The sequence below is a fragment of the Paramacrobiotus metropolitanus genome, unplaced genomic scaffold (assembly GCF_019649055.1).
Source record: "Paramacrobiotus metropolitanus isolate TYO unplaced genomic scaffold, Prichtersi_v1.0 Parri_scaffold0000020, whole genome shotgun sequence".
Lineage (NCBI taxonomy): Eukaryota > Metazoa > Tardigrada > Eutardigrada > Parachela > Macrobiotidae > Paramacrobiotus > Paramacrobiotus metropolitanus.
Window position 1 is genome coordinate 24,481 of NW_026570240.1, and position 27,993 is coordinate 52,473.

General features: G+C 40.7%; 9 protein-coding genes across 12 annotated transcripts; 6 read left to right on the forward strand and 3 right to left on the reverse strand.

Moving 5' to 3' along the window:
* Positions 1-238: 238 nt before the first annotated feature.
* LOC129586176 (cytoplasmic dynein 1 light intermediate chain 2-like) lies at positions 239-3,678 on the forward strand. The gene is made up of 9 exons (XM_055479230.1): positions 239-488; positions 1,022-1,092; positions 1,155-1,274; positions 1,550-1,780; positions 1,849-1,985; positions 2,053-2,146; positions 2,205-2,455; positions 2,599-2,754; positions 3,112-3,678. Exons 1-9 carry the CDS (start codon positions 412-414, stop codon positions 3,358-3,360), a joined length of 1,386 nt encoding a protein of 461 aa, XP_055335205.1. The 5' UTR covers positions 239-411; the 3' UTR covers positions 3,361-3,678.
* A 1,226-nt stretch (positions 3,679-4,904) lies between these two features.
* On the forward strand, positions 4,905-7,611 carry LOC129586177 (trace amine-associated receptor 4-like). The gene is made up of 2 exons (XM_055479231.1): positions 4,905-5,354; positions 6,407-7,611. Exons 1-2 carry the CDS (start codon positions 5,110-5,112, stop codon positions 7,527-7,529), a joined length of 1,368 nt encoding a protein of 455 aa, XP_055335206.1. The 5' UTR covers positions 4,905-5,109; the 3' UTR covers positions 7,530-7,611.
* Positions 7,612-7,993: 382 nt separating this feature from the next.
* On the reverse strand, positions 7,994-9,945 carry LOC129586179 (uncharacterized). The gene is made up of 5 exons (XM_055479233.1): positions 9,774-9,945; positions 9,181-9,337; positions 8,931-9,111; positions 8,513-8,652; positions 7,994-8,421 (listed from the first exon to the last, which is right to left on the reverse strand). Exons 2-5 carry the CDS (start codon positions 9,310-9,312, stop codon positions 8,266-8,268), a joined length of 609 nt encoding a protein of 202 aa, XP_055335208.1. The 5' UTR covers positions 9,313-9,337; positions 9,774-9,945; the 3' UTR covers positions 7,994-8,265.
* A 64-nt stretch (positions 9,946-10,009) lies between these two features.
* LOC129586180 (multiple coagulation factor deficiency protein 2 homolog) lies at positions 10,010-12,192 on the forward strand. Its single transcript, XM_055479234.1, has 5 exons — positions 10,010-10,402; positions 10,477-10,560; positions 10,786-10,919; positions 11,553-11,678; positions 11,891-12,192. Exons 1-4 carry the CDS (start codon positions 10,290-10,292, stop codon positions 11,642-11,644), a joined length of 423 nt encoding a protein of 140 aa, XP_055335209.1. The 5' UTR covers positions 10,010-10,289; the 3' UTR covers positions 11,645-11,678; positions 11,891-12,192.
* On the reverse strand, positions 11,631-13,984 carry LOC129586178 (ADP-ribose glycohydrolase MACROD1-like). The gene is made up of 9 exons (XM_055479232.1): positions 13,629-13,984; positions 13,304-13,369; positions 13,159-13,230; positions 12,970-13,072; positions 12,867-12,880; positions 12,630-12,733; positions 12,511-12,541; positions 12,360-12,439; positions 11,631-12,021 (listed from the first exon to the last, which is right to left on the reverse strand). Exons 1-9 carry the CDS (start codon positions 13,801-13,803, stop codon positions 11,935-11,937), a joined length of 732 nt encoding a protein of 243 aa, XP_055335207.1. The 5' UTR covers positions 13,804-13,984; the 3' UTR covers positions 11,631-11,934.
* Positions 13,985-14,235: 251 nt separating this feature from the next.
* Positions 14,236-17,804, forward strand: LOC129586266 (RNA polymerase II-associated factor 1 homolog). Of its 2 annotated transcripts, XM_055479381.1 has the most exons (14): positions 14,236-14,469; positions 14,604-14,736; positions 14,893-14,994; positions 15,268-15,392; positions 15,467-15,542; positions 15,601-15,693; positions 15,780-15,885; positions 15,961-16,029; positions 16,099-16,208; positions 16,334-16,438; positions 16,502-16,627; positions 16,719-16,815; positions 16,885-16,948; positions 17,264-17,804. In XM_055479381.1, the coding sequence occupies exons 2-14, from the start codon at positions 14,675-14,677 to the stop codon at positions 17,527-17,529; spliced, it is 1,401 nt and encodes a 466-aa protein (XP_055335356.1). In that variant the 5' UTR covers positions 14,236-14,469; positions 14,604-14,674; the 3' UTR covers positions 17,530-17,804. The 2 variants fall into 2 exon arrangements, with proteins under 2 accessions (XP_055335356.1, XP_055335355.1); XM_055479380.1 differs by having other exon boundaries at positions 14,236-14,736.
* LOC129586267 (uncharacterized) lies at positions 17,759-23,869 on the reverse strand. Of its 3 annotated transcripts, none has more exons than XM_055479383.1 (9): positions 23,497-23,869; positions 23,336-23,416; positions 20,319-21,046; positions 19,958-20,080; positions 19,297-19,478; positions 18,915-19,119; positions 18,528-18,783; positions 18,201-18,434; positions 17,759-18,134 (listed from the first exon to the last, which is right to left on the reverse strand). In XM_055479383.1, exons 3-9 carry the CDS (start codon positions 20,509-20,511, stop codon positions 18,053-18,055), a joined length of 1,275 nt encoding a protein of 424 aa, XP_055335358.1. In that variant the 5' UTR covers positions 20,512-21,046; positions 23,336-23,416; positions 23,497-23,869; the 3' UTR covers positions 17,759-18,052. The 3 variants fall into 3 exon arrangements, with proteins under 3 accessions (XP_055335358.1, XP_055335359.1, XP_055335357.1); XM_055479384.1 differs by having other exon boundaries at positions 19,958-20,250; XM_055479382.1 differs by having other exon boundaries at positions 19,958-21,046.
* On the forward strand, positions 22,148-24,147 carry LOC129586264 (uncharacterized). The gene is made up of 2 exons (XM_055479379.1): positions 22,148-23,068; positions 23,259-24,147. The coding sequence occupies exons 1-2, from the start codon at positions 22,231-22,233 to the stop codon at positions 23,867-23,869; spliced, it is 1,449 nt and encodes a 482-aa protein (XP_055335354.1). The 5' UTR covers positions 22,148-22,230; the 3' UTR covers positions 23,870-24,147.
* Positions 24,148-26,899: 2,752 nt separating this feature from the next.
* On the forward strand, positions 26,900-27,634 carry LOC129586344 (achaete-scute homolog 1-like). Its single transcript, XM_055479527.1, has one exon. It carries the CDS (start codon positions 26,945-26,947, stop codon positions 27,632-27,634), a length of 690 nt encoding a protein of 229 aa, XP_055335502.1. The 5' UTR covers positions 26,900-26,944.
* The last annotated feature ends 359 nt before the right edge of the window (positions 27,635-27,993 follow it).

Below are 27,993 nucleotides of genomic sequence, written 5' to 3' on the forward strand. Positions count from 1 at the left end.
CCGTGTCTGAAGTACTCGTAAAAAAACAGCGTATAAAATTTCAAAATTTGACTGATTTTTTTGCTGGACTTGGAATCTTTGGGAGTCGCTGTAGCGTTCTGGCACTGGCGTCAGTTGTTTGATGTTTTGGTATTCACGTAACGTCTGCTTTCTGGGTGGGAGACGTTTTCACTGCTGTGGTTTTCTCATGTTGACGTTAACTTTGAACTTACGTGGTATTTGTAATAATCTTTTAAAATTTGGTGATTTTAAATTTTTAGTTACAGTAGTCGTTTTGGTTGTGCGTGAATGAGTTATCATTTATGCACTTTTTTCTGCCAGAAACAGTCAGGCGCTAGCCCATAGTAATTATTGTTCCTTAGAGTTGATTCGTAAAGTTTGGGACGGCTAACTAAATACTCGGATCACACAATGTTGACAACTTCCATCAGCACTTCTAGCTCCATGAATACGCTGGCCGAAAAGAAGCCAGAATCTGAAAATCAATGGTACGTGGATTACGGTTCCTTTTTTTGCATGAATTGTGAATATTTTTTAATGATTATTTGGTTCTCAGCGTCTATTTTGTGCGTCTGTATTTTTTAATGATTATTTGGTTCTCCGCGTCTATTTTGTGCCGTTTCATGGGTGTTTCTGAAGGCTTTGCTTGCCTTCTAAGCAGGGATTTTTTTCAAAGCAGTAGTTAACACAATTTACTATTATTTTTTGTGCGTTTGTGGATATGTAATCATATGTTCTTATATTCTGTACTCGTATGTCTTGATTACGTTTCTCGGATTTTTCAAAATTATTACTGTCGAATTACATTAATTAATGATCGGTCAGTACACTCCCTACTGTTTGTCCTATGTACAATTCTCCCTGGTATTCATTTTTATTCAATTTATTCTTGCTGTAAGTGAGTGTGAACGCGGTAGCGTTGATCAGTATTTTGTTAATTTTGTTAATATTACCATTCTCTCTAGTATACCGTATGGTCGTTATTGTTTTTGGTACGATACGGTACAAATTATATTTTTAGGTCTGCCATTCTGAATGAAGTACGCGCGAGCGCCACAAACCGTATGGTGGAGAAAAACCTTCTAGTGTTGGGTAAAAGCCTTTCCATTGCAGAGTGTATTTCTTCATGAGCCGTCTTTTTCTTGTGTTCGCAGGCGACAGAGAAACAGGGAGATCTCAGTTGTTGGCTAAGCTTCTTGGTAAAGATCATATTGCACCTTCCGGTGTTGGACTGGAACATGTCTGCGTTCCTGTCAAAGATGACGAACGCGAAGGTAAAAATTTTTTTAAATCTATCTGCAAGTATTTACACTTTGCCACCGGAAAATTTTGCTAACGCTCGTTGGGACAGTACCAAATTAGACTAATACTTATAATAGTTAATAACGTATTTTTTTGCTTCCGCTTTAGTTAAGTTGGAGAATTTGGTTTTTTAGGTTGCAAGAAAATAAATTTGTCATGCACTGTTATATTGTTCCCGCGCTTATTCCCAGAAATTTTCGTTGCAGACTTATTGGTGTTTTAACCTGTAGAGTTATTGTTTTTGCAGATTCAACCCAGCTCAATGCTTGGATACTTGAAGAAGAAGAATATGCTCAGAATTTGCTTCCGTTAGCATTTAACGAAAAGAATTTCGATAAAACAGTTGTCTGGTTGGTCGTTAGTATGACAAAGCCGTGGAACATGATACAGAGTTTGGATAAATGGATGCGTATTCTATCAGCAGCAATCGATCAAATGAAAATTGACCCAGTTGTCCTGAAGCACCATCGTGCAAATGGTACCGGACAAAAAATTCTGTCTTCTGTGTGGCGAGTGCGAATTGAATTATTTTATTCTTCAATGTAGTGGAGAAGATGTTCAAAGAATATGTGGATCCTACCACGGCAAAGTCCATTGGAGTTGACAAAGATTCTGATCTTCCTCTAGGAGAAAATACTTTAATTTGTAATTTAGGATTGCCGATAATTGTTGTTGTTACCAAGGTTGGATATGCTTATTAATCGGACTACTTCGGCTGTGTAGATTTAAGTTTTGGATTTTGTGTTTCAGGCTGACCATACAAGTGTATTGGAAAAAGAAATGGATTACAGGGAAGAAAAATTTGATTTTCTTCAAATGCATCTCCGAACATTGTGCTTGAAATGTATGACAACTGTCTTGTGATCGTCAGTTTCAAGAAATGCAGATTTTGTTCGTTGCAGATGGTGCAGCTCTTATATTTACATCAGCCAGAGACAATAAGAATATAAAACATTTGCTTCGTTATACGGCTCATATTCTCTATGGATTAAAATTTGACGAAGAAGGCTTGGTTTTGGATCGGGACTCTGTATTCATCCCGATAGGATGGGATAACGAGAAAAAGATCAACATTCTATATGATAATCTGGGAGACATTCAGCCCACTGATCCCTTCGCTAAAATCATTACAGCACCCCCACCACTTGCTAAGGTACGTGCTCTGTGTGACCATCTTTCGCAGGATAAGAGGAATAATAAAACCGACCGGGAAATGTTCCGACTACGAAAGTGTGACTTGTTGAATTATATTTCGTCTGCCGATTATTAATGTGGCGCTGTACGTTTGGATTTTAGCATGGTGCTGCAGATATGGGATCGCAAGCGGAAGAGGATCAAGAATTTTTGAAACGTCTACAACATGCTTTGCAACAGCCGGTCCCATCGCGGGTCGAAGGGTCTCCCGCACAGAAGCAGATGCGGGCATCGCCGGCACAAGCGTCTCCGAAGAAGGTGCGTTTGGTTGCATAATTCGTAACAGGCATTTTTAAGTCATGTGTTAATAAAATTGAGTAATATCAAACGGTTTCTCGATAAATCTTGGGAAATGTGTAAGGTATTTGCACAACAAGCCGTTCGAATATGAATATTCCTAGTTGTCCCAATAAGCAGCAGTGGTTATTTTAAAAGGAACGATATGTGTGTTCTACAAGTTAAACTTATTTATAGTTGACGGAATGTAGCTGATAGACTATGTTTTACGAAAGTATGATTTTGAAAGGAGACGCGGTAAAATAATCGGCTGCGTTGGAATCCCGAGTTTGTTTCAGTTGAATTAGCAAAGAGGTGATGCCGGTTGTTGTGTTGTAGACTGACGGTCCGCGTGGCAGCTTAGGTGCCGGCGGTGCGAATGAAAGCGCATTAACCAGCTTTTTCAACACACTGCTAAATAAGAACAACAAGCCCGGTTCTCCTGCAGCGGCTGCAGCACGAACCAGTTCTCCATCGATGGCGCACGTGGATGCCGCTTCGGAGTTGGAGCGACTGAGCAAAGGCCGACAAACGCCTCCTCCGACATCCCAACAGCAACCGGAGAATACCAATCCCGATAATCAATAGAATCTGATGTGACACTTTGCTAAATATCAACAATGTCTCCAGTGTTTGCTTTGTATCATCTCCTGCGCTTCGGCTGCTTTGGTGGTGACCGATATGTTTCCTTATTGCACGTTGATCTTTTTGTAAGGTATAATGGGCATTAGGCGTTGAACATTTGGAATTCAAAACGATTTCTCCGGCATGATGACTTTTTATTTGTATTGAAAATCACAATTGTTACTTCTTTTAAAACAGATTTTAACGCGGTTATCGTTGTGTAGCACTTAATTAAAACCGGAAGTAACGGCACAAATGTCGCTCTGCATTGGAGAACCGTGTTATGTATTAAAGTAATCGGGAAATTACGTAATGCATACTATTTTTTCAAAGCCCTTGGTCATGGGAAATGGGAACTGGGATCGCTACGCTCAGTACTTTACCAGTCTCGAGCAATCAGTCGCATTTCTTAATGCAATGATATCGTGCAGTAACATTTTTTAGCTCTGCAGGTAGCAAGTTCAAATTAGTTGAACCTCACTTGTCAGTTTACTATCAGTGAAATTACTGGTTTCATGACAAATGCTTTTTACTGCTGTAATCACTAAACATGGACTGTACCTGGTGATACGCTACTTGATGCCGTATCTTTAAATTTTGTGCCATTTATTTATTGTACTAATGTGGTTTACGTTTACGTCCGATTATTATTCGAGGGAATGGGAATTGGGATCGTTAGCGCCGGCGGTAAACAAATACCATATCCGTCATGAAACTTCCAAAAGGCCATCGATTAATACCACATGAACGCTCTCTTTATATGAAAAGTAATTTCCACCTAGAAATTGAATGCATCTGTTGCTTAAAACATTAGGTTAACATTAATAAGAGCATACGTAAATATCGGCAGGAATATCGGTTTATCAAGCGAATTACATGTATAACGTAGCTAGTCATTACCTTTCTATATTCTCTTCAAAAGGAGTGCAAACTCATTCCGAAAAATATTAATAGTAAGCCAAAGTGTACTGCATTAGTATACTTTTTTATGTTGTTGGGCATGCAGAGTACTCGTAAAGAAAACTATTCTTGGCATCTGTTAAATATGTCTCTCTTAGGCGATCAATAAAACAATGAGGTATATGTATACAAGTATACCTGTAGCTAGGTTTAACATATAGAGCGACGTCGCATGATTCCTACATTTGCAACACGTAATCTGGAAATAAGGACCTTCTTGCACTTCGTGTTTGCCTGGGAAGAAAAGCTGCAATACATCTACGTATATTAGGATTACGGGATAACTGTAGCCAGTGCATAGGCAAGTGCCGGCTAGATACGCCTGCTTTTCCAATTATTACCTGTCTCATTTGACTCACTCAGGTATGCTCTTGGGCTTTCGCTTTCTCCATCGCGGCTCTCTCAGGGCAGGACGTTTTCTGGATGCAGCCGAGCGTAATGCAACATCTAAATAAGACAGTGGCATACAGGATTACCGCCTAGAACCAGGAAGGCCGCGCATGATCAGCGTTGGCATTTGAGTGTGCGTTCCTACTGTAACGCACACACACACACCACACAGAGGTACATATGTATATATATCTCAATATTTTGCCTTTGCTGATTACACCTGCCGCTCGTCAAGCAACACGTCCTGTGATACCGACAACCTTAATGCACTTATCGACTGATTTGAGATGTGTTATTGTTTGTGTGAATTTGACTTTTTTACCGAAAGAATAGACGGGATTCTGCGCTCACCGTACATTTGTGATGAACATTAGCAGTTTTAAGCCGTGTCCTAAATGCCTGCTTTCTGAAAGTTTAATGAAGATCGTCAGAACGTCAATGGCAACGTACAACTTTACCGTGCCCGAAGACGAAACGATGAATTTCAGTTCCACAGCCTCTTACGATACTTCTACTGCTGCTGTTGTAACCGTAAATGTCATCGAAGTGAACGACGCTCGCAATGCCGCCATTTTTTGTGGCCTTATGATTCCTTGTGTTTTCACGGGGTATGTGAAAAATTCGGTGGCGTAATTGTTCGTAAATCGTAGTAAAAGACGTACCTAAATATTTTTTAAAGATATATTCTTGTCAGCGCCTTTTCGTTTCAGAGCCTCGTTAACGGCTTATACAAATGTCAATTTGATTCTGTTGATTGTACAGTATTTGCATAATTGTTTATAATAATACGGCGACATATATTATAATTAGCGACACTGGTTCCTGTCGATCAGTCACTGAACAAATTTAACATGCACGTGTCCGGCTGTAATGTGTTTACACTGACGCAACTACATAATTTTATAATTATAAGTTTGATAAAATTGACCACTCCTGGTTTACATGGTACTCAGCGTGTTTGTTAAATTTGGAATGGCAACTATTGTACTGCTGGCACTGATTTATGATCCAGTATCAAGTATGCCGTACTGCTACAGTTAAAGGAATTATCCTTCGTTCGAGTACCTCTGTATGAGTAGCAATTCATTAAACTGTAGTACGGCACTGGCAACACTCCATGTACAGTCCAGAGCGGTATGCAAGGATTGAAAGCAAATTAAATTAAGCCACCTCTGTTGGTTCCTTGCAAGGAATTAGGAGAGACAGATGCTGTGTATGCTGCCTCAGATTCCCTAAAGAGTAACTGACACAAACAATGAATCCAACAACATTATGCGGTATATTAGACAAATCAACTTGCTTTTAGTCAGCGGTCAATAACAGGCTGGGGTCAAACGCAATAGAAAAAGCTCACAAATAAGTGGCCGGTCAATTTGTACATTTCTGCTGCAAAAGTGAGCAATCATTTTCCCTAACATAATGCACAATAATTATATTATTATTCATGTCACAAAACTAAATAAATCAAACACTGTTTTTATTAATCTGTTATCCTCGTTATTAGCCTTATTGTCCTTACAAAAACAGTAGCTTTGAAAGACCGCGCAGAAGCATTTATATATTAACTACAATATTTTCCTAACAACGTTTTTTCATCCCCGCCAGAAACTGATTTATCTAACTATATATACAAATGGTTTAATAACGTGTTTAATTTCAGTGGGTTCGGGCATGTGATGGTGCTGTTGTCTATCTTCTACCATGAGGAGCTTTACCGGCCACTCAACATTATCTTGGCAAACCTGACAGTTGCGCAGTTCTGCATGCTGTTCATTACCGTTTTCGGAAGCACCGTCGTCATGTTAAATTATTCCGATTACTCCATTAACATCAACCAGCGGGACATCGTGGGATTTCTCACCAAACTCTTTTCGACGGCCACCTCAGTATTTTACGGACTGATTGCCTTGAACCGCGTGATGGCCACTATTTACGAGACACTGTACACGCGGATTGACGCATGGAAAGTGGTATGGATTCTGAGTATTTCCGGCTGGTTCCTCTCGCTTTTAGCGGCGCTTATTCCGTGGATGGCGCCCAGTTTGACGGGTTTTACCTGGGACACGTATTTCGTCCTAGGTCATCCGTGGTTTGCCGCCACCAATAAAGACGCCGGATCTGCCTTATCCTGGATTCTGATGTGTGCATATTTCTTTATTCCCTCCATTTGTGTAATAATGTGCTACTGCGCGGTGTTTGCTCGTTGGACTAACACCCAGCAGTTGGCCGGTGTGCCGATTAACAGTCAGAAGGCGATTAATTTGCGTGATCGTGCGCGTGTATTGTGGATGTTGGCCATTACGTCCATCGTATATTTGTTATGCTTTTATGCCACATACATTTTCTGGTCCACTGGCCCGCATTCCAAAGCAGCCAATTATTTTTTTCTATGGCTAATTTACGTTGAAAACGCTGTCAACCCGGCACTGTACGGAGCCATTTATCCGAAATTTCGGGAAGCATATTTCCGAGTGGCTCTGTGGATTCTGCGTCGATGGAGTTGTCGCAAGCCGTACGGTGACACGCGCCGGATATTTCCGGTGGGCGGCGATACCGTCGGCTCGCCACCGTCTGTTGTCTTTCAAAGCGCGAAAAATAGCATCATTTTTCAAAACAGTACTCTCAATGGGGCCGCAGCGTCGTCAGCAGGGAACGATAATCAATTTATAACTGTTAAACAATTGCCCACCTCGGCGAAAAATTTTGAGCTCAAAATTAGTGAAATCTCTGGTTCTGTGAACAGCAGATCTCATCAGGATCAAAGCACTCACGACAAATTTTGAATTGCAATGTCTTTTTAATTTTGTACTATGATTATTGGGTGATAGCTACTAGAATAAACTTAATAAATGTTATAATGGTGAAGTCCATCGTTCCTGCCAAGTTTTGATTTATATGGATTTACTGAGCCTATGAAATGATAAACTGGTAATGCACACAGCTACGACATCGCTTCTGCTGTTAATCTGATCGCGATGAAGAAAGCTATAATTCACCTGACCTGCAGTTATTGCCGTCAAAAAAATGTTGTAATGTTTGTAATAAAGGAACTACATAGTTATAGCAAGAACAAGGCAAACTGAAACATCACATCAAAGACCATCTAAACAAGCCCAGCACGGATGAATAATGTCTTAGGATTTCGAGCATGTAGAAAGGTTAACTGCATATGTATTAAATAATGGCACGATGTTTATTTCAATAAGGAGGCACGAACAAAATAAACAGGCGTGAGCACTGAGCAGAATTGTTATTTTGCTTATTCGCAGTTTGCTAATTTCAACAACTTTAATCGTAATATACCGTATCGTATCGTATCGTATCGTTTCAACAGCTTTAATCGCTAATTTCAACAGCTTCTTTAATCGCTAATTTCAATCGCTAATTTAATTTCTTTGACTTCTTCGGTTTCGTGCCTGGTGGATCGACAGCTGGGTGTTTCTGGTTATCTGGTGCTAGTGTAGTGGTAACTTGTTCTTCTTGTGCTTCTTCAGAATCGATCAGGCCGATGTCTAGTGCCTAACTTTTCACGACCATGGCGGGTTTGCTGTGGGAGATGTAAAAGAAGGTCTTGTTGTAAGCAGACTGGAGGCCGCCATTGTTGTAGTCAGTGTGGTTCAAGTTATTGAAGTAAACCACTTGCTTTTCGTAGGATTCGGCAATAAAAATGGTTGCCTATAACGTAGTATTCGTTATTTTTTGTTGGTGTTGTATGTGTTCTGCTAACCGAATGGTCAAGGCTTTGTGAATTTGATTCTGAACTTACAATGTGACCCCACAAGTCGATTCGGTATGAGGAGGTTTGAGAGCAATCCCACACTTTGATGCTGCGAAAGGAGCGTTCACCATTGCGTGTTTTCTTCTTCTCGTCCAAGGGTCCAACGGACTCCACAAGTACCATGTAACCTTTTGAATATATTTTGTTCTTATACTTCAACATTTATACTTCGCTTTTACCAACATTCCGGTCCGAATGAGTGTACAGGACCACGTTCCGGCCACTAGAACGTATTCGTAATCCATGTAAAGGTTTTTATTGACGTTTTTATTGACAGCCGATCTCAGGTTGTAATGGTTCTAATGGTACTGAAGAGTGGCCAGAACGTGGGAGTGTATACTCAAACCGGTCGGAATGCTGGTAAAAGTGAAGTACTGATTTTCTCAGCAATAATATATTTTTTTACTGTTTTGTCCTGTTTGTTGGTGAGCTTCAGACAGGGGCGTTACGGTTTCGATATCGACTGGGTTCTCTTTAGTTTCTTCCAGTGTTGTGTTGGCCTTTATATAAAATTGCACAGAAACACTCGCTTCCCTTCGGAATGGCGCTTTCAGTTCACTGACGTCATAACCTTTCATTCGGTAGGTCTATGCGAATAACCGGGTCGTTTTTAGTTAAGTTATAAGGTAAGTATATATTCGATATGTTTCGCTTACTTTTCCAAGAATTAATTGTTGGGCTTTTGGCACGTCGCTGTTTAACGCAGACAGAATGCCACTGCCGGACTGATCAGCGATCATCATGTTCATCGCTTGGCCTCCATGGTTGGTAGTATAAGGAGCCGTCATGTGAACAATGGTAAAGACCAGTGGCCTGCAATTGTATCGATTATGTATTGGTACTTTGATGATTGCTAAAGGTCGTAATAATGTGCAGTTACTTATCGTTTTGCGCATGGTCTTATTTTCATAGCCGGCAATTAAGGAGGTTGAGCGAAAAGTCTCCGGAAGACGTACATACAGTGCTGCCAGTACGTACATAAGTGTACTTAAGTAAAGTGTACTGCACTAAAATTATGACATGACGCGGTAAAAGCCAAAGGTCAATTTGAAAAAAAAAACTATTATCAAATTCATCTAGCAAATGCGTTCGCTTGCAATAACTATTAATTATCAAATATCTACTATATAGTACGACCGCGATTGCAGTTTCTGGTAGTCGGTAGCTGTTGGTTCAACAATTAAGTAGCTTTGTGCAACTAAAAGTACCGGCGGTACGTAAGTATGTTGCAATATTAACATGACCTCACCAGACCGAAATAAGCAACCTGATACGAGTTCGCGGATAATGAACTTCATAATTTGAATTATTTTATTGCAGATGTAGTAATCAAACAGAGCCTTCCGACAAAACGTCTCACAGTCAGCCACGATGATACCTTATTATCAGTTGCGAATCTTGCGATCATACCCGTAATCAGTAATCGCTTAAAGCGTTTTGGATTGTGTCATTATGGGGAAATTTCATATACTAGTAGTAAGAGAATATCGTTTAGCATATCGGCCTATCGCCGGCTATCAGGTGCCGTTAACGATAACGATAAAATAAACAGACCCTATCGGCAAAGTAGTAACTTTTCGAAATGTGTACCTTTTAAAACGGTACTCATGTATTCGTACAGCAGCTAATGGGGTATGATGATCTTTTGATTTTGTTTCTTTTTTCGGCAAGTGCATACCATGCACTCCTTGTATATCATTCCCAATTAAAGTAACTAATTCCATAATAATCGTTTTCGGCTAACTGTATCTGCTAAACGGGCAACATGCTAACTCCCATTTTGCTGAGTATATGTTTCCTCCCCGTTTTTATCGCCGGTTCGTCCGGCCCACTCGGCGGAAGTCCAGCGGGAAAACCGGCGCTGACGGAAGATGAGGCGTAAAGCATGCATGTTCTGGAATTTCCCACCCAGCTTTATCTTGCTGCAGTTCAGCATGCTTTGGTTTTTACAGGCACATAAAGGAACATTTAAAAGACTGGGCTGATGTTGATACGAGCAAAATGTCTCCCGTGGAACTGGAATTCCATTATTTCAAGTACTTTGTACCGTTTTCTATTATTTGCCTTTCAAGCTGCATTCAGAACCGAAAACAATCTGAAGTGTGTAAACTATGAGGTCTATTTCTTTAATAAACTGTGCTCAACAGAATCGGATTCGGCAGATCCAAATTCGTGTAAACTGAAAATTAGCATGGTCAAAAGGCGAAATACGGGAACATCTTGTTTGTTTCTTTTTTTGACCGCTCACCGTGTCCTGGTAGGCTGCACGATAGCGACGGAAATGGCAAATTAGACGGACTGGAAATGTTGCAAGCCCTACTGCACAGCGGAAACGAAGACCCCCATCACGAACGTTTAGAACCTTCGGAACCAATAGATTTGAAAGTTTATACAGGTACGAATGAATACACTCAGTACAGCAATAGTTAAAACGGCTGCAACCGAGAGGGTGACCAATAACATCTTATTGTTCTGGTACATGGGACCAAATCCATATACAACACATTTAAGAAAACTTTCCCTTTGTCGCACTCCCAAACACTTTTTTGCATTGTTTTGTGATATTCTATAGCCAAATAATTTGTGTAAATTGGCGTGAAAACCGTTTGTGCGCGCAGCTTCCGTTAGAGGAGTTATGGGCGAAATAAAATTCCAAAGCTGAAACGCACGGAGGTGTACCAAAACTTTGTTTATCAACCGACCTTCTTCAAATTGCATAGAAACGCGCATTGGAATGAAGATCGTTTTTCACATCGAACCAAATTTTTACCATGTTTTCGAAATTTTAAAATAAAGTTTCAAGATTATGCTAAAATTTTGGAGGTTTATTTCCCCCATGACTTCCCAGTCTGATTTTGCGCGCACAAGCGGTTTTCACGCCAATCATGTACACAAATCATTTGGCTACAGAATGTAATAAAGCAATGCAAAGAAGTATTTGGGAATGCGCGAAAGCAGAAGTTTAGCACATGTACTCGAATTTGCAGTATTTATAGCTATGCTAAATACTTATACTGAACGTTTTCAGACATAATTGACCAAGTTTTAAAAGATGATGATCTTGACCAGGACGGTTACTTGAGTTACGAGGAATACACGCACCGGATAAAGTCATCCTGACATTAATCAGGAAACACCACTTTCGCTGATTTTCGTAAGCGATATGGGCTTTATGGATTAGCACAACCCACAATTAGAACATTGTGAACACAAAAACTGAATTCTGCATTATTACACGAACATTCCCTGTAAATAAATGATCACCAGAAATTCTGTTTACAGTTAAAAGCATGTACCTTAACTATGAGATACAGCGGAAAACCTAAACATGTGCTGAAATAAAGTTGTGCAGCGAAAACTCTTTAGGCTCGTATGGAACACGTTTTATCAACTCCATTCGCAATATCCATTCATTCAGGCGGAAAATACTCCGGGAGAATTTTTTCGTACAAGTCCACATCCAGATCTAGGAAGACGCAAAAGACGATTCGGTCCACCTGAAGCAGTCCAAAATGCTATTAATATTTTGTACATATATTCGAAATTTCGAGGATATTCACACTCTTCACCGTTTCGGGCAGGTACTTCTATAATATTATCACGATTTATTATAACGTTTTTAAATGCTTGCTGTGTTTCCGTAACACGCCAGCTGTGCAAATCCGACAACAATTAATTTTACCAACCAACGAAGTTACGAAACTCCGGATCATAGAAAAAAACTGCACTCCAGCATAATTAATTTCTTTCTTCAAGGATGCTTTCATGGTGCAAAAAACACCACTATACAATATTATCAGCCATTCCTTTATTATTGTGAAGTGCAATGACATACCAATGAGCTATTATCGTCCATCTCCAGCCACTTCCGTACCGTCTCCACAGCCATATGACATGCCTCCTCATTGGGATAACCTAGCAAACCTATTACATTTTTCAGGGTATATTTTACTAGCAACAAGGCATCGTAACCGAAATATACCTACCATAAACACCGGTGGAAATGCAAGGAAAGGCCTGAAAGGCACCAAAAAGATTAATTACCGTCCACTGAATTAATTAGTCCGTTCACGGGCGAGACGAGCTGCATGAAACCAAAACTTACGCATGTTCTTAGTTCATGTTCTTTTAGAAGTTCTAAACAATTCCAATAGCAGCTCCGCAGTTTATCGGGCTTCTGACCAATTGGCCCCACCGTATGAATGACATCTGCGCAAAATCGAAGCGCATTTAATCAATGCGAAATGAAAAAGAAACACCGTGGAAGGCGATTAAACACCGGAACCGGCTCAATCGCTAAAACTCAAGCAGCTTAAATGCAGAATCAGATCATCACACTCACATTTGCATGGTAACCTGCAAAGCAATAATACCTATTTACGTATGTCAAAATTTAATACTAATCGGATTCGGGACGGTTTTTAATTGGTGACCGTGTAACCAACCTGTAACTTTTCGTCATTTTTGCCTCGCCAGTGAGGCATCCGTGTAACGATGCACATTCCGCCCGAAGCTCCGGTCCAGCCGCAGCATGGATAGCGCCATCAACTGGGCAAAGAATTAATAATGCAAATGACTTACTAAAAAATATAGTGGAAAATATCCCGTAGTTTGCAGCAACGCAATCGCTTTACCTCCTCCTCCACCGAGCAAAGATTTGTTGGCAGCGTTTACGATGGCGTCTGTCTGTATTTCCGTAATATCACCTGAAAATAAATACAAGATGATAGAACATCATTAACACTGCTTTGGCAGTTACTGGTTTTCACGGCCCCATACCTTGCCATACGGAGATTTTTTCGTTGAGTTCTAACTTTAGCATAGATCCCACGGGCTTGGAAGGAACTGAAAGTAAAAACTGTCACAACGAGAATTCATTCGTATCGGAAAAATTCTCGGTTTGTCAAAGACATATAAAATATAGAATTTCTCAAATTAAATCACGCAATCAACTGAGAAAGTATTTCTGATCATTAAAAACGTAAAACTGGTTACCAAACACCATCATTTCTGATTTCTCAGTGACTTCTGCTTTTACTTAAAAATTAGTTAATGTAAATCCACTCAGCGTTTCCCCGTTGCATGCATGTACATTGTACGGTACCTTTGCCGTTCCCGTTAAGATGGACGCCGTTCCCATTCGTGAAATGATGCGGTACGCCAAGGGTTTTTAGGGTATCTGTCCACGAAGGAATATCGAAAGGGTCAATGCCTGAGTTCTTTCTTCTCGCTGCCATACTGCTGAGCGTACGTCGGAGAATTTGCATTCGCTTGCACATAAACGTCCGCAAAGCAGTCCAGACTCCGCTAAAATGCAAAAAAAATCCTAACAGTGCAAGTGATGCTGAAAGTTGTTACAAAAACAGCAATGCTTAAATTTAGATTGAAATCGAAACACAAAAAGGAGATCAATAAAATGTTTTCGTTCCAGGCCTACAGCTATCACGTACTTGCATGAGTACAGTATGTTCTAATGGTGAAGTACGGTACGGGTACAGCGGAGAAACATTTTGAGTCAGCTGACGACGTCATATCCATTCATTCGTCTTTCTGGAATCTGAAAAATCACTACGAGTAGAGTAGAGAAATCTCTACTGTCTACATACCAGACCCCATAGAAGACCGCTGGGGCGCAGCTACGTTAAAGCACTGCTTTAACGTAGCTGCGTCCCAGCGGATGCTTTGGTAAACACCAGACATTCCTGATTCCACCATTCACAAATCAAAAGTCATCTAGGCAGCAGAAACCCGGAGATTTATGAGAACACTATTTTTTGTTTAGCAGTTTTGGTTCTTTCTCGTTCCCAATGATCTGCTTCTGATATCACAAATTAATTTTACTAGATTCCCTGTAACATTGATGGGCGAAATTTGGTTGGGTACTGAGTCTGGTGCATACCCGGCAGACGCACGCAGCTGGTCACAGCGTATGGATTAGTAGAGGAGTAAGTAACTACGCTGTGACTCACTACACGACTTAGTACGTCCACCATCTATACGAGTACTTCATACTTCCGCGCTTCGTCATCCATCAAGTTTGTCTTTACGCTCGTTGTATTGCACATTCTTGACTTCAAAGGACTGATCAGGATTGCCTTGGAGGATTACAGAGGGGTACTTTCAAGAGTAGACAATCCCAGGCTCGTTGACATGCCGTCTCACAATACGAACCCTTCCCGCGATGGAAGACCAAGTCGTTCAGGAACTACACCGTAAGATCATTGCTACCGTAATGGCTATTAAATGCATCGGCTGATCCCTTAAAGTCTTCCAGCTGCACAGTACACCATAATCCTTTGACTAGAAAAACGTTTACTTTCGGGATACATTAACCATATTTCTGTATTATGCATTTTGTGTTGTTTTAGAGCGGAACGTGATGATTTCCTTTGCAAAGTTAAATATCTGAACCGACTCCCCGATATTCCTGCGGATCCAAAATTTCTTGCATACAGTGTGGACTTGAGCCCGTAAGTACAGCATGCGCATGCATTGTGGTGCGCTAGAGCCATTACTTAGCTTTGCAAGATTTATCGATGAACTATGAAGTGTACATTGTAGAACTATGTATAGATATTACGTATATTGTACTCAATGGTTTATTTGTTTGTTTGTATTGGACTCCGTGGTTGTTCAACTCAAATTGTTTACATTTGAGCACGGTTAATTTTATTTTTGAGGATCGAGTTAGTGGTGTTAACTGTTACGTACCTAACTGTTGAATAACGAAGAATATGCGATAGTTACGTGCGCTATGTGGCTACATCCTTGGAGAAAGAGTACAGAAGAGATATTAATTGCGACACGGACATGGGCATGAAGCTGAATCTGCTTACTCCGCCACCCCAAATTAGGCCCGAAGTCCTGGGTAAAATTGTTAGCAAAGCGGCCAAAAGCGTATCGCGGAGAACTCGCAGTATCATGTCGCTATCTATATTGCAGATGAGAAAGGGAGAGCGATTGATCAGTTGTTGTGCCAGGATGATGCTCTGTCGGAGACCAGCGCACAGAAACCACAGTACTTTGCAATTGTTGTTGGATGCACGTGATCGATTTTGATTTGTGGCTGTTTGCAGGAGAATGGACCACGGACGACATGTCGCATGGCTGCGCAAAACACAGCTGATCCTGAATGACTTTGCTCCGAATCGAGCCGAGGGATCAGGAGAGTATGTTTTTAGTATTTGTTGGTTGCAAATTTTAGGATTTATGCACATTTACTTTTGTGCATATTTTCGCTGATCTGCTGTTTCAGGAAATATCGACCGGTGGTGCATCACCTCCCAGCGGAAGCCGTTCAGCGAACTCGCCAGAAACGAATTGACGCCATTCAGGAGACTTTCGACAACGCAATCGGCAAGGTATTTTAGCTATCACTCTATATGTAGAACTAGACGTATTCAGTATTTATTAGTTTCATGAAATTCTTTTCGTAGCCGAAAAGACATCCTACCAAACCAAACCTTACGGTTGTCGAAGAAATTCCACTTCTTCCAAATTTTGATGTACAGTATTTGAATGGCAGATATCGGAAGTGGTTATAAAATTAAGTACTTAGGCATGTTGTTCATTAGCTTGTGAAATTCCCTACCGTAATCGTAACGTTCGAGAGTGATCCTGCGCCATCAACGGCCCATATTCCGCACTTTACTCCGGACGAAGTTATGGCAAATGCAATGTTGCGGTGAGTTTGGGAATGCAGTGCAGTATATATATGATTATAAAGCATGAATAATTTGGTTACACACAAAAGGAAATAAGCGGTTCGATCGTATATTAATGAATTACTTTGGACCATTTTTTTCGCAGTGGAATGACGGATGCACAAGGTAACCAGGTTGTCGCTTACTTTTTGCCCACGGAAGAGACACTTCAGAAGCTTGATAAAGAAAGATCTGGGGACGACAGTGAAGAGTAGGAGCTTGATAAAGTCTGGTGCGTCATATGATTAGTAATACAATGACTAATTTGCGACAGGTATATTTACAAGCTGCATCGGGAATTCTCCTTGCCAGTGGATGACCGACGGGGCCGGTTTGAAGAGCCAGTTTTTGCTTTGAACTTACGAGAAAATGCAGCATTGTACACCGATCTGGATACAAAGTACTAGTAACTGTTGCTCTTACAGTCTGTTGTGTTTGTCATTACTAATTAGATTTCGTATGTTATTATAATGTGTTCCGATGTTATTTAGGGTTCGCTTGATACGAAGAATGCGTGGAAGTAAGAAATCCAAATCCCGGCTAGTTGTTCGATTCCGACAACTTACGCTAGCAGAACTTGACGAAAGAGTAATTTTCCCGAAATTTTCGCTTAAATCGCAGCTTCAGCCTTATCATTTTCTGTGCACTTATTTACAGAAAACTCGCATGGAAGCTTTCGAAATGGGTCCGCCTGAAGAAGACGAAGAGATTAGACGAAATGGTAAGTTTTCGTGAACATAGTGGTGATGTTGTCCGTTGGTTGGCGCATGCTAGCGATCAACACTATGCATGAAAATTAGGATAAAAATGCCTCAAAGATCGTACTGTTTCTCACAATCAGTACCACATTTAGGCGACCAGCCGTCACTGGCGTATACGGTATGTATATGCGGGTACGATCAGCAGATATGTACTAAATTATACCTGTACGCTCGCTGGTACGACCGTGCGAATAAGGTTGATATGGCTGCTTACCGGTACTACATCTTGTAGACTTTGATAGCGATCTTTGTTATCCTCATTTTGCGCGCATTAGTTTCCCCGATTCCTGAGAGAGAAGGATCGGAAGCGTCTTCAGCCGATGAAAGAGTTCAGCAAGAAGACGAGGGCCCAACTGACGAGGAACCGGAAACAGAGTCGAAAGCCAACACTAAACAGGAAAGAGCCTCTAGAAGTCCCAGTCCATCATCGAAATCTTCTAGGAGCAGCAGTCCAGCTTCTGACACAGAACACGTCGATCAGTCATCGAAAACGGCGACAAATGCTGAACTCTTTGGCTCCGATAGCGAAGACAGCTCATAGTACTGAGACGGCTGTTAAAATTGTCCTGTCGTTACTGACCACTATGACCAGTACTCGTTTTGTTTTGGACGGGTTTTCATGCGGATAATATAACGTGGAGACATCCAATGGGATTAATACATGGTAATCCGTCCTTCAGTCTCTTCTCTGTCATGTAATTATGTGACCGAAGCCTGTATCGCGTCCCAAATGACGCGTAGCAAATCAGTGATTCTTCTGAATAGTGGAACCAAAAAATTTAATCACTGATCATATCGGTAACAGTTCGATTTTAAGCTTATCAAGCACCACATCATAAAAGTACAGTACACACCAGAAATCAGCGGGAAGATAAAAGTAAAGCAACAAAATGACGATGACGGTATTTTCGTATCCTAGCGCGGTTTTAGCCATCACAGCAGTTTGAGGACTCTCAAAAAAAAAGAAAAAAAAGACTGTTGTTATCCAAAAAAAAGACTATCAAAAAAGACTGTAGTTGTCCAATGTCCCACACATCTTTGAATTATCACTGGTATAAAATATTTCATTTACTGTCATTCAACTTTCTAAAATAGTGCGGGCAGAACAGAACTGGACACTCATCAGAAACATCATTGAATCTTATCCTGCAAACCAATGTCTTTCAAGTAACGATGCAAGCAGTGCAATATTTTGCTTCAAAATAGTCATACCATGGCCTGAACAGCTCATAAGTTCCACCGTGCTGGAAACCCAGCCTATCGTATTCCGTTTTGTTTAAGATTATTTTCACCCATCTTGGCCCAGGTGCCGCTGCATCCATAGTGTTCGAAAAGTCGCCTGCATTTCCCCAGAGAATCTGGCATTCAATCTCCATCAAATGACGATCGCTTCGAAGAATTCTATTGTAGCAAAAATGGAGCCGAGATGGTAATCCGTCGTCAAAACTAAAAAAAACCATATTACAATTCGGTAAAAGGTCCAGAAACGTTGGAATCTGGAACAGTAACGACATTTTATAGGCAACAACTGCTGTTCACCTTTCAGCAGGTTTGGGTGGATGGGGTAACATTTGTTTCTTCTCCCAAAACGCTTGATCAGCCTGATCCGTTCTCCGAAGAGTTCTTAGCCGAGCGACTAAACCATCGACAGCGGGTTTCGCTTCTCTGCCCCGCGGCTGTCTTTTGGGACCCTTGGAACAACTGGCGCTACTTTCCAAATCCCAATCGGCGGCTGTCAATGTGATCATGGATGAATTTGAAATGCATGACGGCTGAGAAAAGCCACTGTTCCCATCTACAATCATGACGTTAGTACAGCTGTAAAAGGAATACTAAAATTAACCGATCAAAGGATACGTTAGACACGTTTAATCAAAATCTTCATTTCCAAATTCTGGATTCTGAAATGCATTATTCATTGTATACCTTGCGTGAAGCTTTCAACTTCAGGAACTGGCTCCATATCCAATGTACAGTCACCATTGTCCTGCTCGAACGGATTTAGCAAACACCCTTTCGGCAACAACAATGAACCTTTCTTCTTTACCACTGCTTTTGTATGGTGGCCACCGTCCGTACTCTTTCTCGGCTGCTTCTTACTACTACCAACCGAGTGATTTCGCTTCCGTTTCTGCACGGGTTGTAAAACCACAAAAAACGATGCAGAAAAAGTTAAAGCAGCAGGCTTCAAGCGTATATATTCCACGATTTTAAAATTGCAAAACTATTCTCTTGTCACAGCCGGTACAACTCGCAACGGAAAACATTTTATGAATACTTGTGCGCCTGGAAGTTCCAGTCAGCATACCTTAGAATTACTGACAGTCCGATTAGTAAACGTAGTTTTTTTATCATCCACATGCTTTACTTTGGCTTCGTCATCTGAACTACTACAAACTTGGCTGAACTGGATTGTGGCTGAGCGGATATTCGCTCTGGTGGCACGCCTATCTGGATCCTTTTGAATGACGCCATTACTGCCATCAGAGTCTAAAATAAAACAACAATAACCAATGAAACACACATAATTTATCTCAACTAGGCACTATAGCCTTCGAATTCTATAAGTACTGAGTCTACTGACGCGGACATACTACGAAAACAATAAGTAATGATAAAGAACACGATCTGTCAGTCCGTACTACGTTAAATGTTGGTTAACAACCCCAACAGAAAAGATGAAAATTTCAGAGTAGCGACTAGCGAGCGTGAAAGTAAACCCATTCGGCCATTCCGAGCTACCAATGCAAAATCGCCACTTCTAATGCTGAATCCAGAACATGTGACCAACATTGGCTGAAAGCATTTTCAAATATTTTTAATATTTGAAATAATTTTTAATTTTAGTCGCAGTGAAGACGTTGGCATGAAAGATGTCAATTACAGTGGCCAGTATTTCTCTTTGCCAAATACGTCTTGATCAAGAAATTATCATTAATTATGTGTAAAAAGCCACAAAAGTATAGTACCAGAATCATTGTCGAGTATCACGGTACTCCTATGAATCGCTTGTGCCTTTATTCTCATTCTCCGCTTGGAGGAAACCGTTCGTTCCAGTTCTGCATCGGAATCATCTTCCACATCTACAACCCCTGCAATAAAATTCGGACAATCAGCCTGATTTGCATCCTGCCAGGAAGAGAGAGAAATGCCGTTAACTGCGCCTTGTAATTTAAAATTTCGGAGATTTATGGGAAAATGCAGAATTCTTTTTTCCTTTTTCCATGCAGAATTTTTTCCCCATAAAACCTGTAGAGTGTTGCTGAAAGAACTCAAAATCAGCACTGTCAACATTTACGTACGATTCAGTTGTTCAAAAACATTCAATACCTTTGTTCACCTTCGCGGACAGCTTCTTTGTACAGTGGAACGGAGTTCTTTGGTCAATAACGAAACGAAGATTAGACTGACTATCATTGTCTATCCTCGCTGGCGAAGTCCTTGCGAAAGTTATTTTCGAGTAACCGGGCATTCCTTGGGATACTGTTGAAGATGAAGACAGTGGCTGGAGTTTTCGCATCATCGAATGAGCCAAGGTGCAGCCGTTACGGCGTTGCTAAACCGATCTGATAGTTTATTCCCAGGAACCGAGCGCGAAACAATTACGAAGAAGACTAATAAACAAAATGGGAAAATTTCGAAGAATGAGTACGTAGAGAATTCCAAAAGTTGTTGAAAAGTACAATCACAACCGTAGAAGTCTGACGTTCACAGTTAACAAAGACTAATTGTAAAGTGAACAAGAATATCCATAAAATTTCCGATAATAATTCATATTAAATGTAATAAAAACGGAAGACTTCAAGGAGGCATATCTTCAAAGCCGGTTAAAACGCGTATGTAACGGTTTGTTATTGCAGATACTAAGAAATTAATAAGAATAAATAGACGGTATAAAATTCTACTCATGTCTCATGATACGTAAATAAATAAGAAATAAACGGTCCAAAACTCCAAATCGTGTGGGAAGCCGCCGGGGTAGCAGCAACGTGAGTGAGAAACCTTGAATGCCGCCAATATTTCTTTTGTTCGAGTCGGGTACACGGTCCAACTATGAACTGCAAGTACAGAGTAAGCAAAGCAAGATTCAGCAAGCAAAGCAAGTTGATGAGCAAGAGGCGTTTATCTAATTAAGCGCGGGGCAAGATAACAGGAGCAAGAATTAATTGGCGAGATTCTGAGCAAGCTGCAGCAAGACGAATTTCAGGATGTTTCGGATCAGAAGATGCGGTCGGTAAAACGCAAGAGAGTTGAGATTCTGATCAACACGAACACAACAACCAATAAACAGTAGAGAGAAGCAATCCGCACTCCTACTACGCTACATTCCAATTTCTATCGCTACAATCCGAAGGAATATTATGGTAAAATTCTAAAAATTAATTGAACATGTCACGTCAATTGAACGTCCAAATGGATGGATATATATAACAAAGTCTTGCGATGACCTTGCGTTACGTTTGCCTAACATTTTGCCATTCCATTCATTTTGGCCACCATACATTTTGGCCACCATACAGTTTGGCCACCATTCATTTTGGCCACCCGTAACCAGTAATTATGTACTAGTACGTACTTAATATCTATATACCAATATTTATATACAGAGTGTACTTACTTTTAAGTAGGAGTATGAGGCCGTTGCTGCTTTATAATTTTTCTATGGGTTATTTTAAATTGACATTGTTATCTGTTATGACTTATGAGTTTTAGCCATAGTATAGCGTAATACGTAGATCCCTATACTTGCTAGTAGCTTGCAAATTGCAATAATGATAACGCAAATACTTTACTTGAATTACTGCACTGTATTATGCAATAAGTACTATATGGCAAATAAGCGCAGTAAGTACAGTGCAATTTAAATATCCGCAGTATTATGGTTGTACAGTTATTAGGTGATTCGAATTTAAAACGGGTTAATAAGTTAGCTGTACACAGTTAATGGCGCCGAATGACTGTAGAGTTCGATTTTGATGCTGTACGAGAGCAGATATACTGTTAGTATATCTGCTCTCGTTGTACATCAGTCTACATGATCTACATCTACATGATATCTACATGATATATATGTTAGTATATCTGCTCTCGCTGTACATCAGTCTACATTATCGCCGTGTTAAGTGATTCGAACCGACTCGACCGTTCAGTTTATATTAATTGCAATGCGAACAACTGAAAAAAACAGTTCTCTGATTCTTCTGTTTTTTTTTTGTTTTATTTATCTGTCTTTACAAAAACAATGGCCGAAGTAACGTTTTCTGTGACTAATCGTAAAGGGAAGGTTTTGATCCATAACGGGTACGAATACATCGAAGCGTGGAAACGTGCTGATGTTAAGACGGAAGACTGTCAAACTTGGCGTTGCAGAGATAACACTCGTTGTAAGGCCCGTCTATTTTACGTTAATGGCAAAGTAACTGAGCGCGACCAGCATTCCCACGCTCCCGACGTTGTGAAGGTCAACGCGAATTCCGCAAGACAAGTGCTGAAAGCGCGTGCAGCCACAACACTAGAAAGACCACGCCAAATCATTGATGAAGTTCGCGCTGATATCCCGCTGATTGTTGCCGTTCAAATGACATCGTATGATGCCCTTGCCCAAACCATTGTACGCCAGAGAAAAGCTGCAGGTGTACCTGGCACACGCGTAAGCACCTTGGCAGATATTGATGAAAGTTATTTTTTAAAAGAAAATGCGCGTGGGGAGTCGATACTTGTTGCCGACACTGGACGGGAAGATGAGCACCGCATTATTGTTTTTGGTGGTTCCAAATGCTTTGATCATCTGGCAAATTCTGCTGTTTGGCTCAGCGATGGAACATTCAGCGTGAGCCCGCCTATCTTTACGCACCTGTACACTGTCCACGGCAATGTATGCGGATCAACGGTTCCCCTAATCTACGGATTACTGCCAAATAAGTGCGAGCTCACATACCGCCGCTTTTTTAACATTATTCGTGACCAGTTGGTGGGGAAAAGTGGACAGGGCACGTTTAGTCCTGAATATATGATCATGGATTTTGAGCAGTCATCGATCATCGCATTTCGGGCGGTTTTTCCGGTTTCGAAATTACGAGGTACAAATGGCAAAATATAATAATAAATATCATGAACTATAATACTCGTACTATTTAATATGATTATTATTATAAATACAGATAAATCATAAAATTATCCCTAATTTTAAATTAACCATTGTGCACGCAAACGCTGTAATAAATTGTTATTCAAAAAGGGAAAGTTAATTAGTACATAATATTTTTGTAGGTTGCAACTTTCATTTTGGTCAGAGTGTTTACCGAAAGCTTGGCAACCTGGGACTGGGACCCGCTTATGCAACTGACCCTGAATTTAGCCTGTCCTGTCGCATGCTGTTTGCGCTTGCATTTGTTCCGGTCAGGGATGTTCAACGCGTTCTGGCGGAGCTGTTGAAGATACCAGAATTTCCGTTCAAGCAAGGCGATGCCTTCATTGATTATTTACGAACGATATACATTGGGCATACCGCATTTTCAATTCCAGCGAACAAATGCATCGCCACCAAACCTTTGTTTCCAGTGGAATTCTGGAGCTGTTGGGACAGACTGGAAAACGATGTTCATCGCACTACCAACCGCCTCGAAGCGTGGCATCGCGCCTTTTCAGATGCTGTGAATAAAGATCATCCTGGCATATATGCATTTCATGACCTTCTGGCACGGGAAATTTCACACCAGCAAACAGAGGTTGCGTTGCGAATGGCAGGTGCTGAACCAAAGCAGAAGAAAAAGTATGTTGAGGTCACCAGGCGCCTTAAGAAAGTCGCTTTGAGCTACGGACAGATGGACAGTGCGGACTACTTGAGATCGGTGGCTACAAACCTAGAAATACTGCTGTGAAAACGGGGTGAACCATTGTAATTTGTTTTGTGTGACCTATTACATATTGTGTACAGTTAATTGCTAAGTGTCCAGCGTATTTGCATTTACGTATATCATTATATGATTATATCGGCGTTGCCGGTATACGTAACTGGCTAGCGTTCATAATTTCCAATTTTCTGTTATTTCCAATTTCCATTTTTCTGTTTTCCAATTTCTGTTAGTTTCTTTTGTTTGTTGCATTTTCACTAGTAATTAAGCTGTGTACGCGATAGTAATGTACGCGATTGTAATGTGAGTACAACTTATCACGAACGTTATAATATTTCGTTATTACCATTATTATGTAATTAAATACGGCCACCTTAAATACGTACTAAATACATGTATAATCCAACTGCACTTAATTAAATATCGAAAAACATAAATACCTTAATACCAATACCAAAATGAATGGTGGCCAAAATGACTGGTGGCCAAAATGAATGGTGGCCAAAATGAGTGGTGGCCAAAATGAAAGGTGGCCAAAATGAAAGGTGGCCAAAATGAATGGTGGCCAAAATGAATGGTGGCCAAAATGATAGGGTGCCAACTGCAATGGGATGACCGTGCATCCCCATCCGTTACCGGTGCCACCCGTGTAAACGATCGTCAGCTTCCGGTCAGCACAGCTGTCGACCGTGCAAACCTCCCACACTATCACAGTAGATCGTAAGGTGCGACAAGATAGATACTCCGGGACAAAATCATATCTCTGGAGCAACCAGCTGTGCTTCCTTAGCTGTCCCCTTTCAGCTTGTTCCGCGGCGGCTCTTGCGTTCACGGAGGTGAGATTGATGTAAGTAGCCGCTGTTACTGCATGTACAGCAATAGCGGAGAAAACCGGAACCAACAATACGTGTATATACATTTATTAAAAACAACATGTACAATATTTTTCGCACCTTACTTGATTAAGTCAATGTATGCTATATTAGTGCGCTAATTTTAGTTTTTACTTGGACACAAGGTCACGGCAAAATTAAAAACTAAGAGCACACACTTCTTTCGAAATTTTCCTATGCAAACGGGATATAGAATATTATGTTGTATGTGCCCCAAAAAAACTGCGCTGAAGCACCCAATGGGGCAACTTCAAGTTTGCTGTTTCTAAATATAACGTATAATTTTTTTACATATTGGATTTATTTGGAAAAAATCTTGTGTAAAAAACAGTAAAGATATAAATTTTTAAACATGAAACTAATCCCCCTAACTGAGAAAACCACTGAGCGTTGGAATTCGAATGGCTCCATTCCAAAATCAAAAAAAACCCAGTATGTAAAATAATTTTGTCTTTCCAACGGTACCAAGAACAGCCAATTCCATTGCGGCAATGGATTACAAAGCGCGTAGAACTGTCCAAACTTTAATTCTAGTAAACATGGGTTTTTGTTTTTCGAAAATGGTCCTCTGCATATGCGCCGCGCAGAAAGGTAAACATACCACCACGCTACCTGCAGGCTGCATATAACGTTCATCAAATCGCAGTCTGCGCGCGGTAGCAGCGCAACGCAGACACGCAGCCCGCGTGCGGTTGTTTGCGGTTCGGTTTGAGAGGAGATGGCAGTTAAGTGAATCGAACGTACTGCTGGACCCGAGCGTCGTTTTAGACCCACGGTACCTTTTGATCTTTTACACAGTTGTGCTTTTATTTGGATCTTCGATTTTCGAAAAAACATCCATTTTAAAGAGCATTTTTTTCTACCTGGGAAACTGTAGCTATTGTAACTCCTCTGAAAATGAAGGCAAAACAATTACCTCGCCTTAAGAGTGTACTGTCGGTAAGATGCAAGCATTCGGAATTCACGTGTGCCCATTTTACATTATGATTTGAATCCACACCGTATTTGACTTCACTCGAATGTTTAAATTTGCTCTATTGATACTAATTTATGTATGTACATCTATGTACCATGCGGTGTCTTGTGATCAAAATTCCCAGCTGGTGACGATCAATATGTTGCAAACTGTCTGTTTCAGTATAAAGCAAATTCTTAATTTCGGCCGGTATGGGTAATGAACAGTGCAATTAAGTAATTTTCTAATTATATCAGTAAGCGCAAGGTTTTATTAAGGTAAAGGTAAACGTTAACTTCGTAACAAGGAACAACCAAGGAATGCCCTTTGCAATCTTTCTTTACCAGATTACTGATAGAACCATCATTCCATTCTGATGAATGATTTTTCTTTTCATCTATGTTTCTGTCTCGAATTTCATAAAAATTACTTTCTTCACATGATTTTGGAATACAAGAGCACCTTCGAGGCGTATTAAGATGTCGCTTGTACATAGATATAAAATATATAAAAACAGAAATAATTATGTTTTATTATACTTTCAAATATTGTATTTTTGTTAGCTAAATTTTGATATTATACTTTCATACTTATACTTCCATATATTGCATTTTACAAGCTTAATTGCGATATCTTTTAGTTTTCCGTAGATTATCTTTCATGGCTTTTCAAGCAGAGGAGCGCTTTGTACAGTAATTATTTGCTTCCTTTGTTTTTTATAAAAATAATATGATCAGAAAGGTTGATCACTCGCGCGCACACGTAGACGTACTCTATTGTACATATATATAGACCATAATTGTATGCATTACTTACATTTGCCACATAAACTACTGGTACAATATAATAATATTATAGTAACTCGTGATTTCTAACGTGCATCAAAATGGCTTCGACCGAAAGATCGTTACCATGTTATAGGCCTGCGGGCCGGCCTGCCTATACTGAAACAACACAACCAGCTTTGTACGGAAGCAAATGAATGGAACTTTATCCCAATGGTCAGCCATGGGCGCGTGTGGCGTCGTCCAGCTTGCTAATTGATCCAGCATGCCCCGCCTTGGATCGTGCCGGCGTTTGCTGCACCCAATGGACTACCGAACAATTTACTTTCACGATGACTGCCGGTCAGGTTGTTTCGAAGCCGTTACACACATCAGTCTGCTTTATTATTTTCGGCCTCCATTCAGCAACTTCGAAGTTGGTCGGTGCAAGTTAATTTTCATAGACCTGACTTCTTCGCAGACCTAAATTATGGATTTCAATTTGAGCTGTATGCCTGCTAACATTTTAACCAGCTCATACGATCAGCATCACAATCGTTTGAATATTAATGCGCCACCGGTTATACGGAAAGCCAGGAAAATGCGGACGCCGAAAGCACCCACTGCAAAGAATGCCAGAATTGCCCAGTCGACACCCGTCATGGACCGCGATAAACGCTCATCCCAATTGAAAGCCTACAGTTATGTCGCATCTCCGCAGCCGGCACAGGTAGCGCGCCGAAACGAACGGGAACGCAATCGGGTTAAGCAAGTCAATATGGGATTCGCCAAACTGCGTCAGTACGTTCCGACCGGCAACGGAAATAAAAAACTCAGCAAAGTGGAAACACTGCGCTCCGCCGTGGAGTATATTCGTGGTATGGAGAGATTATTAGGCGAACAATCGCTTAATGGATTTGTCAAAATCAAGAATGAGAAGGATGCCGTTCATGTGCCGGAAGACAGCCGATCGATGACAGCAGAGAATGAAGCATTCACGGCAGCAACAAGTGCTGTGCTATGCTGTATGAACAATTGCTCCTCTACCAGTTGCATCACGACGGACAGCGGCCATCTGTTGGATCAAGCTGCCTCTTCATCGGTAACTGCTCATTCCGATTTCGATTTTTTGAAGATTGAAGAGAATAGTGATGAATTTTCTTGGTACATTCCGCAGTGAACTGAATCTTCAGCCGAATGTTTGCGCTCGTACACCGGCACTGACTAATACGTAACTGATTTATTTGTAATAGAAACTTACTTTAACTGCTTGATAGCAAAAAAGGTTAGCGTCACTGTTGGAAATAGATTTTGTACATATTATAATCCATATGTTTTGCTCAATAGTGTTTGGCGGCTGACTGCCAATTTTTTTGCGCTTGCATGCCGACTGCGATGTCTGTCTTTGGATTAGCCTGATTGGTTAGGCATGGTACGTCCAGCTTTGATTACCGAATAAAATGCGGAAATTCTGCTGGTTTTTGAGAAACACACACCGTAACAGTCATTCTTCTTCGAAATAATTGATTGTACAGTACT

Coding starts and splice junctions, on each gene's coding strand:
- LOC129586177 (XM_055479231.1), top strand. CDS start 5,110: ATGAACATTAGCAGTTTTAAGCCGTGTCCTAAATGCCTGCTTTCTGAA. Junction 5,355..6,406: donor ATTCCTTGTGTTTTCACGGG/GTATGTGAAAAA, acceptor GTTTAATTTCAG/TGGGTTCGGGCATGTGATGG.
- LOC129586344 (XM_055479527.1), top strand. CDS start 26,945: ATGGATTTCAATTTGAGCTGTATGCCTGCTAACATTTTAACCAGCTCA.
- LOC129586264 (XM_055479379.1), top strand. CDS start 22,231: ATGGCCGAAGTAACGTTTTCTGTGACTAATCGTAAAGGGAAGGTTTTG. Junction 23,069..23,258: donor TCCGGTTTCGAAATTACGAG/GTACAAATGGCA, acceptor ATATTTTTGTAG/GTTGCAACTTTCATTTTGGT.
- LOC129586180 (XM_055479234.1), top strand. CDS start 10,290: ATGCTAACTCCCATTTTGCTGAGTATATGTTTCCTCCCCGTTTTTATC. Junction 10,561..10,785: donor CTGGAATTCCATTATTTCAA/GTACTTTGTACC, acceptor GTGTCCTGGTAG/GCTGCACGATAGCGACGGAA. Junction 10,920..11,552: donor AGATTTGAAAGTTTATACAG/GTACGAATGAAT, acceptor GAACGTTTTCAG/ACATAATTGACCAAGTTTTA.
- LOC129586178 (XM_055479232.1), bottom strand. CDS start 13,803: ATGTGCAAGCGAATGCAAATTCTCCGACGTACGCTCAGCAGTATGGCA. Junction 12,542..12,629: donor AACATGAACTAAGAACATGC/GTAAGTTTTGGT, acceptor GGTGCCTTTCAG/GCCTTTCCTTGCATTTCCAC. Junction 12,022..12,359: donor TGGACGATAATAGCTCATTG/GTATGTCATTGC, acceptor GGACTGCTTCAG/GTGGACCGAATCGTCTTTTG.
- LOC129586266 (XM_055479380.1), top strand. CDS start 14,675: ATGCCGTCTCACAATACGAACCCTTCCCGCGATGGAAGACCAAGTCGT. Junction 15,543..15,600: donor ACCAGCGCACAGAAACCACA/GTACTTTGCAAT, acceptor GGCTGTTTGCAG/GAGAATGGACCACGGACGAC. Junction 16,949..17,263: donor CGAAGAGATTAGACGAAATG/GTAAGTTTTCGT, acceptor TGCGCGCATTAG/TTTCCCCGATTCCTGAGAGA.
- LOC129586267 (XM_055479382.1), bottom strand. CDS start 20,282: ATGTTGACAGTGCTGATTTTGAGTTCTTTCAGCAACACTCTACAGGTT. Junction 19,120..19,296: donor GGACTGTCAGTAATTCTAAG/GTATGCTGACTG, acceptor CAACCCGTGCAG/AAACGGAAGCGAAATCACTC. Junction 18,135..18,200: donor TATGAGCTGTTCAGGCCATG/GTATGACTATTT, acceptor ATTGGTTTGCAG/GATAAGATTCAATGATGTTT.
- LOC129586176 (XM_055479230.1), top strand. CDS start 412: ATGTTGACAACTTCCATCAGCACTTCTAGCTCCATGAATACGCTGGCC. Junction 1,781..1,848: donor GAAGCACCATCGTGCAAATG/GTACCGGACAAA, acceptor TCTTCAATGTAG/TGGAGAAGATGTTCAAAGAA. Junction 2,456..2,598: donor CACCCCCACCACTTGCTAAG/GTACGTGCTCTG, acceptor TTTGGATTTTAG/CATGGTGCTGCAGATATGGG.
- LOC129586179 (XM_055479233.1), bottom strand. CDS start 9,312: ATGACGGCTCCTTATACTACCAACCATGGAGGCCAAGCGATGAACATG. Junction 9,112..9,180: donor AACAATTAATTCTTGGAAAA/GTAAGCGAAACA, acceptor TTATTCGCATAG/ACCTACCGAATGAAAGGTTA. Junction 8,653..8,930: donor CCAACAAACAGGACAAAACA/GTAAAAAAATAT, acceptor TATATTCAAAAG/GTTACATGGTACTTGTGGAG.